This window comes from Cebidichthys violaceus, unplaced genomic scaffold (assembly GCF_023349555.1).
Source record: "Cebidichthys violaceus isolate CVI_PGR_0920_01 unplaced genomic scaffold, fCebVio1.0.p SCAF_6, whole genome shotgun sequence".
Lineage (NCBI taxonomy): Eukaryota > Metazoa > Chordata > Actinopteri > Perciformes > Stichaeidae > Cebidichthys > Cebidichthys violaceus.
The window spans coordinates 466,910-485,508 of record NW_027176816.1 but is presented as its reverse complement, the minus strand read 5'-3'; the positions used below and the strand labels follow the sequence as shown (position 1 = coordinate 485,508).

General features: G+C 39.5%; 2 protein-coding genes across 2 annotated transcripts; both read right to left on the bottom strand.

The window, feature by feature from the left end:
• Nucleotides 1-1,100: 1,100 nt before the first annotated feature.
• On the bottom strand, nucleotides 1,101-10,125 carry slc13a3 (solute carrier family 13 member 3). The gene is made up of 13 exons (XM_068733041.1): nucleotides 9,906-10,125; nucleotides 8,974-9,239; nucleotides 8,179-8,357; nucleotides 7,420-7,489; nucleotides 6,699-6,878; nucleotides 6,479-6,604; nucleotides 6,132-6,224; nucleotides 5,919-6,023; nucleotides 5,706-5,803; nucleotides 4,663-4,775; nucleotides 3,928-4,089; nucleotides 2,568-2,705; nucleotides 1,101-2,463 (listed from the first exon to the last, which is right to left on the bottom strand). Exons 1-13 carry the CDS (start codon nucleotides 10,011-10,013, stop codon nucleotides 2,281-2,283), a joined length of 1,821 nt encoding a protein of 606 aa, XP_068589142.1. The 5' UTR covers nucleotides 10,014-10,125; the 3' UTR covers nucleotides 1,101-2,280.
• A 2,941-nt stretch (nucleotides 10,126-13,066) lies between these two features.
• Nucleotides 13,067-17,106, bottom strand: LOC137889315 (uncharacterized). Its single transcript, XM_068733111.1, has 5 exons — nucleotides 17,035-17,106; nucleotides 16,771-16,902; nucleotides 16,429-16,642; nucleotides 15,381-15,550; nucleotides 13,067-13,646 (listed from the first exon to the last, which is right to left on the bottom strand). The coding sequence occupies exons 1-5, from the start codon at nucleotides 17,059-17,061 to the stop codon at nucleotides 13,593-13,595; spliced, it is 597 nt and encodes a 198-aa protein (XP_068589212.1). The 5' UTR covers nucleotides 17,062-17,106; the 3' UTR covers nucleotides 13,067-13,592.
• Nucleotides 17,107-18,599: the final 1,493 nt, after the last annotated feature.

Here is an 18,599-nt window from a genome sequence, read left to right as displayed (position 1 = left end):
TGTTGAGTCATATTTTCTTATTCGAACAGGACAGAAATCAATGAAAGAAGTAGGGCCAATAATTAACATTTGTTCTGCCACCTACCAGCAGTTGGTAGGTTGATAGAGGTCTATCCTCAGTTTAACTGACATTGTTACAATCGCCACTGTGTCAAATCTGTGACAAATACTGACAACCTACTATGGAGCCGAAGGGAAACATTTAAATATTTATTTTATTCAAAATAATTCCAGAACTAGATCAAAGTTTTATATTTAACCCCAAAAAAACGTTTCCTTCACTTATTTTTATTTTGATTACATTGTTGTATTTTTCAAAGTTCAAGACCAAAATTTTAACTTTCAGTTTACATTTTTTTTTTCAAATGATTGCAACTATTGGCCTGGATTTGGCTCCATAACCTACAACCTACAACCTTGCTGCTAACCTAGCTAGCTGTCTGGACTTCTACTACTGCATTCTAAGAAACTGATAAATTACTGTTGGGGTATTTACACTTTATACTTTACTTCTACTCTTGTGGACTCAACTCTCACTCTTAAAATACCAAAGGTTGGTCAGCGCCCCTCAGCATCGGAGACAGACACAAGGAGGCCTGCTTTAGCCACTGTTTGTTCGCTTTCAACTAACTCCAATTTAAACCCTCCCACAACATCAGTGGACAGTTACGTCATGTGACGTAGAATAAAGTGCACGAGAGTCTACTTAGGACCACAAGACCATTGTTTTGTGACTTCCTGTGACGACAGAAGTTTACTTTGAAAGGACACATGAATGTTGACACCTTGATATATAACGGGTACCTAGTGCGTCGATCTCCGGAAGGAGCACCGACCAAGCGTCAGTATTTGACGAGTTGGTGTGAGAATGTGTGAACTATTTGAATTACTGTGTTGTACATCCTGTGTTTGTTCCTGCCATGAGGGATAACTATTCTAATGTCACGGTTATCTATGTGTTTGCTTATTCATTTTACAATATTTTTGGTTTAGCTCTTATATCACAATTATTTCATTATTTTGCCCAACGCTGTTTTTGCAATTTCACATTTGCTTCCAGTAAACATTTCAAAGGCAAACTGTTCTCTTCAGCCTTTATTACAAGTATGTTGAGCTCAATGCATAGCTGTGCGCCTCCACTAGTGAAGGCAGAAAAACTTTATTAGAGCCTCTCTCCTCAACACACACAAACACACACAGATTTGAAATATGAAGATATTTCTAATCTGTCTCTGGATCCGCAAAATACAAAGATATAAATCAGCTGTGCTTCAGAACAAAGGTTGTGCTGACAGTTGGGTACATCCTGTCTCGGTCTGTGGCTTTTGGTTGAGTATTTCATAGTTTTGGACAGATTAACCAGCCCCGCACAAGTTAACCATTGTTGTCGGTTATGACACCGAACAAACATCGGAAAGAATTTAGTGCGTTCTCTCTGGTTCTCTTTGTGTGCACAGAAGTGAAAATGTGTTGAAATAGATGCTAAACCTGCAGCGGTACATCTATAGATAATCAAAACCTGAGGATTACATTTTGTATCAAAACTAAAGCAGAATTCAGCTGCAAATGTTCTGAAAACAAAGTCCTTCTCATAATGAACCTTAATGCTCTCCTCACAGCCAATTACATATGCAACTAAATTAGCAATATTTCATTCATTTTCTTTTATATCATCAAAATACAGACAATTTTTTTGTAACAGCAGTTATATAAATGCAAATCACCTTGTAACAAAATTAATTATTCAGGATTCATTCTCTAACGTAGAAAGGTTTTTGAAAATATTATGTTTATGTGCTATGGATTTAAACATGTGCCGTATAATACATAAACGAGTAGCATGGTCTCTCAGGGATTCTAACCAAAAGTCAAAATATAATAATAATAATATATTTATATCAAATATATATTTAAAAATAATTATTCACAGAGGTATCTCTCATTCTTCCAGCAGAGGTGAGCATCAGTACAAACAGCACACTCTGCAGTCTGACTGGTGTTTCTCTTTAGAGCTCCGGCTGTCGCTGTAGTTAAGGTTAAATGTCTCTCCTGTCCAATTTTAGGAAGGCAGAGAAATATTGTTGCTTGTTTTCATCTTGTGGCACCATTTTCATGTTAAAACCTGGAGTGTGCCAAAAAAATAACAGTTCACAGCAGGAATTCCTGACACTTGAGTGTCACAAACGTATTAAACGCATCATAGCAGGTAACAGCTGAAGCTCCCGGACGTCTACAGACAGACATTTGTCCCTGTTTAGTGTTAAATCTTTGGGTGTGTAATCAGAGCGTAGCATTGAGTGACAGGACAGGTAATAGGTGCACATCAGTAACAACAGCAGACTTGTTGATGGGGTGTGCCCATTCTGGATACGTGTTCAAGTCAAACATGGCAACGCCCCACGTGTTCATGGCCAGAGACACGGAGAGGATGCCCAGGATGTTCATCACAATGCCAGTTTTCACCTGAGAGAAAACAGGAGCAGAAATCATGAAGGTAGGGGATGAAAGGTAGGGGATGAAAGGTAGGGGATGAAAGGTACGTTACGTGTCTGATGCGAGGACCTTACCATGTCTTTGACCATGAGATGTCCTGATGCAAAGGCGATAGAGTTGGGTGGTGTGGACACTGGCAGCATGAAGGCATATGAACATCCTATTGTTGCAGGTATCATGAAGTACAGAGGGTTCACGGAAACGCGAATAGCCTGCGGAGACAAAGACAAATCCAGCAGGTTTTTTAGGGTAGGATGTTAATCATTTCATTCACACCTTCACTGGCCGCATTATCGCAAACTTATTTCATATGGAAAAACATTGTTATTAAACCCCCAACAAAGCTTTGTATTCAAAACAAGATCTAAAGGTGTCCAAAGATACCAAATACGTCGGCCACAGCTGAAAAGAAAGTGACGCACACAACGTCTTGATTCTTCCCTTTGATGTTAAATGGTGAGGCCTGAGAGAAACTGCCTTGTGTTTGACGTGAAGTAGGACTAGCAGTCTAATGCCACGCTAGCGACTCTGTAGGCTACAGAAAAGTCAGGGAATTACTTTGGTCTTTAGACTTCATCCTCTGTGGGCCATGAATGTTTGTACAACATTTAATTAATGGCAATCCATTGAAAAGCTGTTGAGGAATTTCAGTCTGTACCTAAAGCACCATTGACAGCTTTTATAAAAACACAGTTTAATCTAAGTTCACAGCTAAATGAGGGAATTAATGTTCACTTCGCCCAAATTCTCACTCACCTTTAGGGCCATGCAGGTAGTTTGTGTTGAAATGTCTCTGAAATGTTTGACTGAGGGGAATTGTGTTTTGTTTACAGTACTGACCAGAAAAAGTAAATTTGGATAATCTGTAAAACACACTGTCAATAGTTTTCATCTATTTGGTAAAAAAAAACATATTTCCAATGAAAACTGTTAAAATATTACAATCTCAAAACCTGTGGAATATGAAACCCAAAGTATGCGCATGGCTACGTATCGCTAGAGGTCAGTAAATATGGGTGAACCTTCAAGCAAAGCCCTGGGTCGTCATGGTCCAATACGTTTTTCATTTCTATGATAACTCAGTCACAAAGCCTCCATACGTCCTGTAAACAATTATCTGAGTGTGTAGTTTGCGGTGTAGGCGCCACTGCAAAGTACAAAATCCTCCAGATAATGATTACTCACAACAGCAGTTAATGTCCAACAGGCTGCAAACAAAAGAACATCTATTGCAAGCATTAAACAACTCTACTAAGCCTTTGACTAGCATAGATAACAAGGTCAGAAACAAACCCTGTTCCCTGTCACAGCTTGTCTTGTAACTGAGTCTTGTCAGTTCATCTACCCGACATCGTCATCTTAATCATCAACAGAAACGCACAGCTAAAAAAAAAAAAAGAGTCTGACCCACGATATGTCTTTCAGTTGTCTTACCAGTTCGGCAATGACGGGCAAAAATATGATAATTGTGGCAGTGTTGCTGGCGAACTCAGTGAAGCAGGCCAGGAAAGCAGTGATCAACATCACAGCTGCAGCGGGAGGGACCTCGGCCAAAGGCTGGAGGTGGCCCCCGATCCATGTGGCGAGTCCAGATTCCTGCCAAATGCCACAAGATTGGGGTCGGAGGTCAAAGATCACATCTCAACATAATAAAGCAAAGTGGAGAACAGAACCGAGCAGAGCGGAGCAGCAGCACAGAGCAAACAGCAGAGAGGAGAGATACATTTATTACACAGACTTATGACAAGGAAACGATGACAATCTAGAGTCACTCATCCTGCATTCAGCGGGAAGGAAGCTAAACCATGAAAGAATTAGTTCAACTATTTGGAACGCTTATTCACTTTCTTGCCTAGACTTAGATGTGAAGATGGAAATAGGGAAATAGTACCAGTATTTATATATATATATCATATATATATTTACATATATACACACATACAGGTATACATAGGTGAAGGCTAGAGCGGACCACCAGGACAAATCTGGATGGGGAAAGTGAAACCCAGCGCATGCCCCTCCTTCATTACTACCACTGAGGTGCCCTTGAGCAAAGGCCCTTTAACCCCCACTGTGGTCGTACTGGACAGCTTCATGTGGGAATGTGTGGAACTATGTGGGGTGTTGTACGGACGTTCAATTGGAATGCGGTTGTAACAACATGTTTACCTCACAAGCTTTAGCCATAGCGAAGCCGCCACCGAGCAACAGAATGATATTCCAGGGAACAGAGTCCTGAGCTTTCTTCCACGACAGGAGAGGTACATAGGGAGTATTTGATGCTGAGGGAAAATATAGAGGGAAACAAGCCATGAGGAACTTCAATACAAGATTTTAAAATATTTATAATGAAATATGTCCATATATATTGATATGAACTAAGCCACAACTAAGCCTCAAATAAAAAGAGTGTTTTATTTTATGTTTTATACATTGCTGACGATTTTGTTCTGTCCTGTATCCCACGTGTTTTTATTCATATATTTTGGTGAGAAAAGGAAAAATGTTCCATACTGGTTGAAAATATATTTGTATTCTTGACCTACATTGAGACGAACAAATGAGCCCCATGATTTTCTTTTCTTTTTTTCTGTCTCTCTTGCGTCCAGCAGTTTATTTGACCAGCTGAACATAATATACACAATCGCACACTAACACGCACACTCACACGTGTCTGCAGCGCACACGGAGCGGATGCGTACAAACTGTACTCGCACACACACACACACACACACACACACACACACACACACAAACACACAAACACACAAACAAAAACCCCCAAAGTGTGACAACATAGTTTTGAGAGATTATTGTAATCACAGAAACAGAGAAACTACAGTTTCAGCTTCAGACGTTGAAATGTTCTCAGACTCTCTAATCTACATTATTAACATTCCTTGACACATTTGCAGTATTTGCAACAGTTGCGCTGGAACATATATGAAACAAATATTTGTTCATCAATATTAACTTCTGACTCGCCACAAGCCGCTAACTGGTTGCTTCAATTTTTTATCTCTTTGATAAATTATATTCTACCTTTGTTCCTTTTTACAGCACTTGTTGTGTGGCACAAATCTAATCAAATATGTTTGTTTCTACGATAACTTAAATTACATTATTACTGACACAATATATATATATATATATATATGTATGTATGTATATGGTACTAAGTTATACTAGGTATATAGTAAAAGCTCACTGACCTTGAGGGTCAAACCACCAGCTCAGAGAAGGTTTCTGCGACGGGAAGAAGAACAACATGGACACAATGATCACACCAGTGACTGCGTCTGAGACGTAGCTGCAGGACAACGAGGAGGGGATCATTATCAGAGACAGAACATCGCAAACAAACGTCTCAGTACAAAGAGACGGATCATTCTTTCTTTCTTTTTTATCAAGTGCACCTTTCTTACCCTTTTTTAAAAAACACAGACCAGCCGGGGATAAATTTGGGATCTCTTGTGAACAGCATGACGGCAAACAACACAAAAAAGAAAGAGATCGCTCCCTCTGCAAAGCTGAAAGGGAAGTTGAAGTCAGTGAAATGTCTCTGTGACAAAAATGAAAAGAAATGTACACATTCATCCTGTAATGCATGAGATTTGGAGACATACACGAGTCCTCACTTTATGGGCCCTAGCTTTCTGTAATCGTCCTCTATAAGAGCCTGTGCTCTGGCCTCGGCCAGGGCTCTCTGGTCTTGTTTCGTGAAGCACAACCTGCATAAAATAAAACAAATGCAGTATGTGACACATATTTCATGATGAACAGTACTGTACTTTTATTATTTATTATCAAAGATAAACAAACCATGGTAATTCTGACAATAAACAGCATTTTCCCTCATAGAACCATCGAGACATTTTGCCTTTAATGTGTTGGCTCAAAATGGGATATCAGTCCAAATATTATTTTTAAATGATTTTAGAAATCTTCTTAATCTGCAATAAGCAAACGTGTGACACCCCATTACCGTGCATTCAATCCCCCGTGGAGATATGCGATCCAAATCCATCCCAAAAACAGGAAAAAAAGCATGAGCGGGAAAGCGAACGCAAACCAAGAGCCAAAGTTGATGAGTTCGCAGTCTGGAAAGTAGCTGCAAAACAAAGACAGTTTTGTCAAACTGCTGGAAAAGGATTGTTCTGAATGAAGTGTGTATAAAATGCTGTACTAAATTAAAAAAAAGTTACTTTTTCAGCTGTCCAATCAGGATGAGGTTGGGCGCGGTGCCGGTCAGTGTGGCGGTCCCTCCAATACTCGCTGCATACGGGATACAGATCAAGAATCCTTTCCACACCTTCAATTGATACTCCGACTCCGATCGGATCTCCTCAGCCGTACTCATGTCGCTCTGCTCTGTCCCGTCCGTCCTTTTTCAAGTTGTAAGAGACATAGTTACTTCAAATGAACTGTGGACAAGCACATGATTATTTTCATCAAAAGAGTTTAACATGACTTAGGAAATACGCATCTTTGCCTTCTTGCTGAGAGCTAGATGAGAAGATTGATACCACTCTCATGTCTTTACAATAAATATGGAAATCAAAGCCAGCAGCTGGTTAGCTTAGCTTAGCATAAAGACTGGGAACAGGGGGAAACAGTTAGCCATGCTCTGACCAAATCTACCAAAATCCATCTACCTCTAAAGCTCACTAATGAACACGTTATAGATCGGGGGGGTTTTTTCAGACTTTGCAGCTTTGACGCTAAGCCTCCTGGCCGTGGCTTCATATTTACCAAACAGACACGAGAGCACTATTGATCTTCTCACCTAACTCTTGGTAGGAAAACACATATCCATTTTTTCCCCAAAATGTCAAACTTCCTATTAAAAAACACCATTCAAACAATTAGAGTTGGTTGTTTGAGGATGTTTAGGATTGTGTCAAACGATCTCAGTGTTTTTCTCACCCGTCGTTTGACAGCATTTGTTTTTCCGAGGGCACTGAGGGCAGTGAATGCAGCTTTACACCAGACCGACCTGCAAGAAAGTGAAACAAAGAGTTTTTTTGTCCTGCAGTATAAACAAGCTGAGTCAATCTCTTCAGCTTTAGCTCTGCATGATGTTCTGTACTGTTCATATTTATGACTTTAAGTTCACCCTACATCATTAATCACTTACCTCTTGAATATTGACTAACTTTGTATTCTAGGACTCAGTCTATTGGAAAAACTGTACAAAGTGCACACCTTAGGTTATATATTAAAGATCTGTGAGGACAAGCTTAAAACAATACAACCATCTTCTTTGAGCATTTTAGTAACGTCACATTTTGGACATCTTTTAACAACAAATTAAACTAGCATTATAATTGTTTGTCATCTGGGGGCAGTAGGAAACATTTGGTTATTTACACAACCAGCAGTTATTATGGGGCGATGTTAAAATGAAAATATGCACTCTCTTTCAGCTCTGTTTTTGGTCTCCACTAACCCCTGGACAAAATATTGCACAGTGGGTTGATCACAGCGGTGAGAGTGAAAACAGGACTGACGACCAAAAAGATCGGCTGAAAGATAAAATGCTCAGTAGTGCTGAGGGAAACTCATCACTAATCACTATACAGTCCACATTATGCATAGCAGTTCCAGCCATTGTTAGAATAGCGACATTGATTAGATCAGCGCTAAGTAAACAGTCACATGTCAGGTAAGGGACATGCGACGTACCATTTATTATATCACCCTCAGGGTCCTTCGTGGACTTGCAATTCTCCTTCAGGGTCTCCAGGTCTCCAAACAGACTCTCCAGGATGGCATTAGCGATAGGGAGCATCATGGCTGTGGTGGCGGTGTTGCTGAGCCACATGGACAGGAAGGACGAGGTCAGCATCATTCCCAGTATGAGCCTGTGGGAAAGTAATTCAATCTCAAATCAGTAACTTAAATCACGATCATGGCTGCTGACTTGGAAGATGTTCTTTTTGGAATAAGCAGCAGTCTCACGTACAGGATGAAATTTATATTCTTTCGTCAATAAATCCCACAAATAGTCCATACCAGCAAAATGTGTTTGTGTCTTTCCCAACACGTTTTCACTTCACTGCCCTGTCTGTGGCTCCAACACTTAAAGACTGAAGACATACATTCATACCTGTCTTTTTAAACATATTTTGATTTCCTAAAACAGCTGGACACCTTTTTATAGCAAACGTTGAAATAGTGTTTTTGTTTCGGACTATTTTCAGCTGCGGATTAATACACACTGGGTGCTCTAGTGAGTATTGTCAGCAGCAGGATGGTGCAAGTTGGATCGACTCTAAATAAACTACAGGAGCCCATATTCATTATAATAAAAGAACATGTTTCTTGGTGCAACTGTGTGGCTCACTGACGTGTTTTTAATAGTTAGAACAATTGAGCTCTATGGCACACAGGAATAACAGTGCTTGCTCATAGAGAAATTCATTGTTGGTTTTGTACTTTTCATGAGATTTGTTGGAAATGAAAACATTATTTTCTCACCAGGCTGGTTTTACGCCGATGATAGTGAGGACCTTGAGGGCGATTCTGCGATGCACGCCCCACTCCTCGATGGACGACGCCATCAGAAGGCCGCTGAGGAAAAGAAAATTGGTTTCGAGGAGGTACTGAGGGCAGACTCTTTTGGATGAAAGAATTCCCAGTGTTGGGAAGAGGCAGACCGGAAGCATCGCAGTGACGGCCAGAGGAAGGGCCTCTGTGCACCAGAACATAGCCATCAGCACCACCACGTAAAGACATTTTCCCTCCTAAAAGAGAGGCAACGCATGATTGTTAATGTTAATAAAAGAAGGAAGCAAGTTAACAACACAAAGTGCTTCACAAGTGATGGATTGCAGTGCAGTGACTAAAATAAAATACATGAAGAATAGTGTACAGTTCAGTGTGGCATTACTGCAAATTACTACTTTAACGGCTGGGTTAACATATAAACAAATAAAAATAAAAAAAATGTATTACTACAACTGAGATACTTGTACTCTATTTATGTATTTCCATTGTACTTCATCGACTCTACTCCACTACCTTTCAGAGGGAACTATTATACTTTTTACTCCACTACATCTATTTAACACACATTAAAAACGCATGATATGCTTCTATTTTAATGATATGATGCAGTACTAATTTGGTACATAAAATGTGGAAAACACTTTGAAAGGATCCGATCTGCATAAAGGATATTTTTCATGCTGTAAGTAAAATCTGCTGATTATACTTTTGTACTTTTACTGAAGTAGGCTAACAATTAGAATTCCGGCCTTTTAGGCTACTTCTTAAACTGTGACATTTCTACTTTTATCGCAGTAAAGGGTCTGAGTACTTCTTCCACCACTGAGCCTGTAATTAATCCCATTCATTATTCATGACGAAAAGACACTCACGTGAACTAAGAGCGTAAAAAGCCCACTCACCTTCTCCGGGAGAGTGAAGAGGAGCGGCAGCAACAGGAGAGGGACGAGCAGCAGAATCAGCTGTTTGTGGACGCACCACAGCTTCTTGGACAAGACTGATATTTTCATCTCCCGGGTGAAGTGTTGCTCCGTTTGGAGGAGAAGGAGCACCAAGACTGGCCGAGAGGAGTCGGGACGCACTTTGAAGCCTCTGTCCCACTTCACAGAAGATTAACTACGCCTACTTGTCATGTGCGTCGCAAACGTGTAGTCAAAAGATACACACAGTCTACACCCTTTCACGTTCCCCTCATCTGCTCTGCCCGGCCTTCTGCCTGTGATTCACTTCAGGGTTTGATTTATTATGTAACCTAGTGGGAAAAATGATGTCCCCACTAAAGCCACTAGAGGGCACTGTGCTTCGTAGTAAACTAGCGGGATTTGAAATCCTTCTTTTTGAGCTACTAACCTGTGGCTCTTTATAGTTTGTTTTGCGTGTGGATGTAAATGTTTGAAATGTTATTTCTGCACAAAACGATGGAAAGAAAATGCGCTGATAGTGATTCAACTGGTCCGATGCTTACAGATTTCATCAACACGCGCTGAGCGTTCATAGGACTGCACGGCTAATAACCGTTAGCATTTTCACACCATCCTACAGGCATACGCTCTGTTATCATTCATGTTCGAGAACATTTAATGTGCGTGCGTTGAATTCAGAAAATTATGTTTATTTTCATTGTGTAGAGCATTATGGGATTGTGCACTTGAGCTAGCACAAAGATAAAACGTAGTGATATATTGAGATATACTGCATCATTACTCTTTATGAATGTGTTATGTCAATATAAAATGATCTAATCTAGTCCAGTATGAGCATTCAAATGCAACAACGTTTTTTAGATACAACTTTGTAACTGTTTGTCTGAAATGGGATAACAAATAAATAAAAAAGTTGTCTTTAAAACAATTTTATTAATACATTTGAATGGATAAAAACAGAAATAAACAATATCTCAGATTCACTCACATGTAAACAGTTTCCAAAAAAGACAAAGTGGTGTTACTTAAAGCTACTGCGTCTGACAGTCTGCTCCATGCAGTCCAGGTTCGGGTTCTACCATGCCTCCCGTCCCTCCAGCGGGTCCAGCACTACTTAAGTCTGGTCTTGGTCTGTCTGCGGTGGGGTGATCACTGGGCTGGATCGCCACCTGGCTTTATCCCACAGCACCTAAAAAGCCTCTACCAAGCCCCACTGTGCTCTGCTCCTCCGTCAAAGAGCCTGAGGGAAGTCAGCGGGTTCTGCTGGCGGTCTTGCGGAGCATCTCTTGAGAGAGATCCAGCAAGGTCACAGCGGGGTTTGGGGGCCGGACTTACCGACTGGCTAGCTATCGACCCCCGCAGGTGCTAGCTTCCCGAAAACACTTGGGCAAATTTTCGATTCACCATTAATCTAAGTCGCTACACACAGACCTCCATAGATTAATGAGCCAGTTAGCATCATAGCTAGGGTGACTTTAACTTTAAAAGCAGTCAGTAGCCAATAGGAGGGAGAGTAGGGGTGGGTCTTCCACTAAGGCAATGCATGCTGGTTAGATAAATGGCCAAGTTGATCACGACTTGGTCTGAGGTCATGAACAACGATAACCTCACAAGATCGAAGCAGCCGCAGTTTTAAGAGGTAGATTGTAGGTCATGAGTCTCATGTTGTGCAATGAAGGTTTAACCTGTTAACAATAGTATCCAGTGTAGTTGATAATAATAATAATAATAATAATAAAAGTAATAAAGGTTATTTATACAGCACTTAGCAAAATGAACATTGATTGCAAAGTGTTTTACAAGACAGACACAAACAGAAGAAATGATAGCGTTCAATGCCAGATACACACACATTTCTACAAACACAAACTGTGGTCTGTTTAACCACAGGTAGCCTGAAGATGAATCCAACAGGATGTAAACATTTCTGTGACTTCCTGTGTTTAAAGGCTGCCGGACACACCGGCAGCTTTTTGTCTCCGACCCGCCGCTGCCGCCGCCTGACCTCGTCCGCTTTCCAGACAAGGTGCAGTTCATCTCCAACGAGACAATGGACCATGTATTCAAGTTTGAAAAGGTCTATGGTTTCATATTGTCTGTCATTTTTTAACTCCAGTGGAGGAGATGGAAATGTGGCCTGGACCGTGCCAAAGGAATAATTGTGCCCTTTTAACAGTTATTTTTTAATTTAATTAATAAATATAAAGTGTCCCATCCACATACCAGCAACAAGCACTCTGATTGGCCAGCGTGTACGGTGTCAGCGCTTTCACATTGTTAAAGCAGCAGACTGGTTGTCTGGTTCACATATCACTTGTCATCTGATGCGTGCTATTTTTTTTTTTTATGTTTCATGTTTCTTTAAAATAAATGGAAAATTACATAATTAAATCAAATAAAAATAAAGCCTTTCCAAATTGTATTTGTGATTACATTTGAAATTAAATAATTAACTAAATTAAAAAGATAGAATCAGAAAAATGTACCGATCTTTTTCATCATTTATATCTGTCTGCTTTTGTCAAAGGTACATTTGATTAATGAATTCATAAAAGATTTTATTAAACACTAGTGACAGTTCATTCCTCTTGCTCACTCCATGACGCATTATATCACAATTAAAATAATTTAAAACAGTCACATTCTTTAGAGTAAATCTTGACGATATCGTTGCTTTTAGATTCTGCTGACTGCGGTGGTGTTGTCTGAGGACGGGCCAGTAGGTGGTGATCTGTGCACATCGTTCTCCACTCTGTACCTGCTGAGCGGCACTCAGTGTGATGCCTCTTTTATGATCTCAAATCAATATCTTCAAAAAGCAGCGATCCATTTAATTCCTTCCCCGTATTAGTTTGACTTTGTAAACTCAGCGGTGGATGCTCTCTCCCTCACTGTGATGATCAGTGGGTTTTACTGCAGGCGTCTGCAGGATAAAAGCTGCTGGATTTCTTTACATCCCCTTACAGGGGGAAGTCAATACAGACCGCAGCGCATGAATACAGATTTGTTGCAGCACTTTCAATTCATTTTTTAAACAGGAACTGCACTCAGCTCAAGGGGGCTTCGCTATTTAAAAAAAAAGGCTGAAACAGGTAGTCTAGAGACTTTTTCAAGATAACAAAACCGCAGTAAACGTCTGATGAAGGCTTGTTGAAGTTACATTTATTGGTGTTCGTGGTGCCACTTCAGAGTGAAATTCTCTTTGAGCACTTGATTCTTGACAGGAACTAAAAGCATAACATGAGTTTATTATCCAAAATGAAATGTATTACTTTACATTTATAAGCAGAACAATTAAAAGCATGAATAACAAGCTGACCGTTGTAATTTGTGCAGTGTGTTTGAATCCCTGTACAACGTAATCAGGTACATTATCACAGTATTAGCCATCATTCGCTCTTCACCCCTGTAGCGGTGTGTGCGTGGTGTTTTTTATTGCTCCTCTCATGTCTGTTCCTGTTTAGAAAAAAGCTTTCTGGTTCAGTTGACCTTGTGGTTTGCTTTAGTTCAGCACAGTGACACATTTTTACAAACTTAACTGGAAAAAACATAAATACATGAATATCTCTGAAAACAAAGTAGAATAAATAAGAATTGCAAAAATATAATCATGTGCAACTGCTGACGTAGATGATTTGTGGGTCTATATCATTTCACAGGTCAGCTTCACCACTTATGCTGGCGTCGTCTTGAGGACCTCTTACGAACAGCTTGAATGACCTGCACGACCCCCGTCCCCGTCCCAAAAAAAGAGACAGAACAGCACAAGACAAATCAATCAATGAATTATTTAACTGGAAAAAAGAACTGCCCACTATGTTTGTTCAAAAAAATCCTTTTAAGGTGGAAGTGGGCTGTTGTTAGAGGAAACGGTGCCTCAGAGGAGTCGGCTCGCCTACAGTCTGTCCACAAAAACAACCAAACATCAAAATGTATATGTAAGAATGTAAAAAAATATCACAGAGACAAACTCCTCGACAGGATATGGGGTTTCCAAAGCAAAGAAAGAAAATACAAAAACTAAACTGCCGTTAACGCTGCATGATTTTCTGCGTCAAGTGGAATAATAATACGAAGTGTTACAATAACACATCTGATCATGTGTAATTCCTTTAAAAAAAACTTTCGGGACACTTTCTTATGTACACCCAATATATTCTAATGGCCAGCCATACATTCTACCTGTACAAAGACAATAATGCTCAGTTTGTGTTGACACTGTCAGAGAGGTTTTAATTTAACAATATGTTTACTATCAAGGTCATAGTTAGTGCTCGTCTTGTACCGGACTACATTATATTGAAATGTGTTTCTAATATTCCTCTGCCTTTATGTTTGTAAAGGGGGTCGGCATATATATATATATATATATATATATATATATATATATATATATATATATATATATATATATATATATATATATATATATATATATGTAGTATTATATCAATAATATATTACATTCTCAATATTATCATAGATCTCAATGATAAACATATAGTTGAATTAGCACCACTCTGACAGTGCCAACAAGAACAAAACATTATTCACTTTGTAAAGGCAGAATTTATGGCTGAACTCTTGTTTTGAATTGTATTACATTTTACAGGAGTATCTAATAAAGTGTCCACTTAGTGTAAAATACAACAGATCAAATAGTCCTACAAATGGAATAACAAATGGAATTGCTTGTCAGAACGACACATCGGCAGGACATCATCATTTGACTGTGAACCTTTCCAAAACCTTTCCAAATCACTGATGAAAATTAAATCTGCTTTATGACGTGACAAGGAATCGGTTCGGTTAGGTTCAGGCACAATTACAACTTGGCCAAGACTGATTTGCTTCTCATTGGAATGATAGATGAATCTTGGTTAGCGATATAAACTTTTCGTCTTGTGGTGTTCCTCAAGGATCCGTTTTAGGCCCCATTTAATTGAAATCATATACAGAAGGCTGTGCTAAAAGAAACCACTGTTCTACAGCTGTAGTTCCCCTTCAAACCCAGGTGAAGTGCAAGGTTTTCAGTGTCAAATTGTGAATCACAAAAACTTTTTCTAACACAGATGTGTTCATTTTTCAAATCTGTGTTTTAACCACTGTTCTTTGGTTTGCAAATGTCCCTAACCGTGCAAGAAATCTCTGTTACTTTTCATTCTGCCTTAAATTTGATGGGTTTTTGGTAGTTTGGGCTGTAACATTAGTTACAGGAACACTCAACACAATATGTCTTTAAAACACTGCATTGATTGATACAGTATCTCCAATATTCTTCCTCCAGGCCCCTTAAATCTTTTGACCAATTCCTCCTATTCATTACACATTCTCAGTCATTTTAATTTTCTTTATCTACAAAGCACTTAGTTCATGTGTTTTATTGATAAATGTTCGCTTCATAACCTGTAACAAATCCAAACAAATGCGTGAAGATGAATAAAGTATATTTACCCAAATGCTGATTAGAGATAAAATGATTTTGGTGAAGCCCACTGCCATGTAGCCGCCAATGCTCCACATGACTGGCATGTCTTCCTCTTGTTTGGGGAAGAGCTGGACGGGCTGAGTCGTGTTCAACACAGTAGTCATTGTTGACATCGTGTCAGTCCGGGTCACACACTCTGTATTTAGACAAAAGAAATCAGTCTATAAAATAGATATTTCAGTGCAGACAGGTAGAAATCTATCACAGCAATAACTCTTGTTTAATACCTAGAACGCATCAAAGATTAAACATTATTTCTTTAAAAAAAAATTAAGATAACCACTGACATGTTTTTAACTGGAATAGGAATTGTTTGATCAGATGTAACATTTGTCTGTTGGTCTACATTTAGTTTTACCGAATGGTAAAAACACATATGTAGGAAAAAAATGCATAATTGTCACAGTGGAAAGAAAAATATTGAGTGGGTTTGAGAAGATGAATCAGTGTTTCCTGCTTTTTGATGTGGCTCCGCACATTCTGTGACTGGTTGCAGACGCAGACGTTGAAGCAGACAAGTTTGGGTCTTAAAAGTGAATTAATTTCAAAGATATTTAATTAATACATGATATTGATAAAGTTCTCAATTTTTGGTGCATCTTTAAAAGCTGTAACCAAATACCTCTAACACACATTTCTGAGCATTAGTATGTATTTAACCCTCTACCCCCTTCAATATTTTGGCAAATATGACTATGCTTTATAAATGGTATACGTTTTAACAGAGTTTAATTCCAATGTTGTATGTGTTTATTTGATTGTATACAGGAAACTGTGATGTTAACAATTACTTTGTAGACTTTAAATACGTTTGCAACTTGCCAATGTTGCAACTTTTATTATCAAATATGAAATATAATAATAATGAAACATTAAATCTGCCATAAACATCTTGTCATTACATAAGAAATCCCAAATTTAGAGATTAAATATCAAAAAAGCTGTCAATATACCATCCAGATATGTGTGTAGCTCAGTTCAGATGCTTTGAGTCATACATAAATCAAAGCTTACCATTGACTGTTAGCTGGACTTTATGATTCTGATTTTGTTGCCCTACTTTCGCACTAATTTCACATTCGTAGGTGCCCGAGTCTTCAGGCGTCACACTGGGGATCACAAGGCTGTGTTTCTCCCCAAACCTGGGTTTGGGTGAACGAATGGGTTTGTACAGCCTAGTCTTGTTATCTGTACCCCTCCTGATGATGCCAACTTTCGTTTTGTTGACCTGTTTAAAGTAACCAAAAAAGTCACGAGTTCACATCACATTAAATGAAAGTCAATGACACACAAACTACCTATCTGGAATGAAATCGCAGCTTAAATTTAGCAACATTGATGACTTCATTCACTGACCTTGTACCATGCCACGGAGAGGAAATCCATGCCGTCGATCTCAACAGCTGGACACATTACTGGAACATCGTCGTAGCAGTTTGCCTTAATAATTTCTGTCTGACTCTGGGTTGCGTAATGCAGCAACAGCAGCTGAAATAATCGACCCGCAAATATATTCTATTAGTGTCCAACAGCATCAATAAACTGAATGATTTGTGTCTGTGAAGGAAATGATCAATAACATATTAATTAAATGTCATATAAAAGTCAGATTTAACTCACCTTAATGAACAAAACCTTCTGGGACATGATTTTCACTTCTTCTGTCACTTGAGTGAGCTGTAACAAGTTGTGTTTTTTTTTCACTCCACTGAAAATGGAGTATACCTCATTTCCTGTAAACGGGGTTTGAGCTGAGGGTTAGGGGATATTCATCACCTGAGAGAATGTGCCATCAAGTGGTGTGTTTACTGTATTACTTCAACTCATATTCATATTGTTGTTTTTTATAGGTAGAGTTTTAGGTCACTTCCCTAACACCCACAGTTCAGTTTAGTTCACATCTTTGTTGCGCCACAAGAGGATTCTTTTTTTCAGCGTTTAAAAGAGAGTATAATGAAAGACACTGAGATGAGTTGCATGACATCGTAGGATTTTTTTGGGCCACAACAGAGAGTCAAATTCAGGATATCCCAGCTTCCACTGCTTCAATTTTGAAATCTGCCTCTGAGTATTGTGAGTACACCTACCTCACCACACTGCTGTTTTAAATGACCTATAGTGTTCCCTGTCTGTGTCCCTCCCGGTTTGTGTTGTGTTTGTGTGGATGTGTTCCTTCCTCGTTCTCCTGGCTCCCAGCTCCGCTCATCATGCACACCTGTCTGCAATCGGCTCGTCACCTCTGCCAGTCTGCTCGCCTGCCTCTCATCAGCTCGCAGTATCTACCCAGAATGCCGTTTTAACCGCTGTGGTGGTTATGCTTCTGGGCCAACTTAGTCTATATCTCTATTGTTTCATTATCTTTTGTGCTTTTTTTTTGTGACTAACCTGTGTCTCTTGTGTCAAAGGATTACCACTCGCCTGCCTGCCTGTCCTCTCAGTCCCGTTCACTATTATCTCTACTCTTTCCTGCTGTCACTGGATTTACATTCCCTGCCAGCTTCTCATCCAGATCCTCCTCTGCAATAAAAAAACAAAACAATGTTCTTACCACCACTCCCCTGTTTGTGTCCTGCATTTGTGTCCCTTCTGTGTTCCTACAAAACATTTGGATCGCTCCTTCACGCAATATGAAAATCTTGATTTTGCTGACCTCCAGTGGTTTAATGGTCGAGTTACGATTTTTAAAATAACTGGTTTGTATAACTTGTGTTTATAGTTGTAAGTTACAAGGTATAGTAAAAAAGCCGGTTGAGGCGCACAGAGGGACAAATATTTTCAGACAGTCTCTCCTGGAAGAAATATGTTGCTTGGTCGCTCGCATCAAAAGGGAGAGAATATCTTACCTCGCTGCAGTGATGTAGAAGTGCACTCCAGGGTGTGCAGGTGCACTCGACATCACGGTTGGATGTGGTCGCAGGTGCAATAAAGTGTAACAGACACTTTCAAACCAGAGAGTGTCGTAAACAAACAAAATGTCAGGCAACAGAAGACAGCAGACGTGTCAATTCAATTTATTTTGCGTGGCCCAAAATCACAAATTTGCAATCTGTACACAAACGACACCCTCTGTCCGAGGACCCTCACATCGGTACAGGAAGACCACCCAAAAAAAAAACTATAACGGGGAGAAAAAAAGAGGAATAAACCTTATAGGGAGAGCAACATAACAGAGTTACGACACATTC

Bases quoted from the DNA above. Each gene is read 5' to 3' on its own strand.
- slc13a3 (XM_068733041.1), bottom strand. From the start codon at position 10,013: ATGAAAATATCAGTCTTGTCCAAGAAGCTGTGGTGCGTCCACAAACAG. The intron at 7,490-8,178 runs GTACGTCGCATG...ACTTTCTTGCAG, and splicing joins TGAGGGTGATATAATAAATG to GTCGGTCTGGTGTAAAGCTG. The intron at 6,024-6,131 runs GTGAGGACTCGT...CTTCCCTTTCAG, and splicing joins AGAAAGCTAGGGCCCATAAA to CTTTGCAGAGGGAGCGATCT.
- LOC137889315 (XM_068733111.1), bottom strand. From the start codon at position 17,061: ATGTCCCAGAAGGTTTTGTTCATTAAG. The intron at 16,643-16,770 runs GTCAGTGAATGA...TACTTTAAACAG, and splicing joins TCTCCGTGGCATGGTACAAG to GTCAACAAAACGAAAGTTGG. The intron at 15,551-16,428 runs GTAAGCTTTGAT...GTCTAAATACAG, and splicing joins AGTCCAGCTAACAGTCAATG to AGTGTGTGACCCGGACTGAC.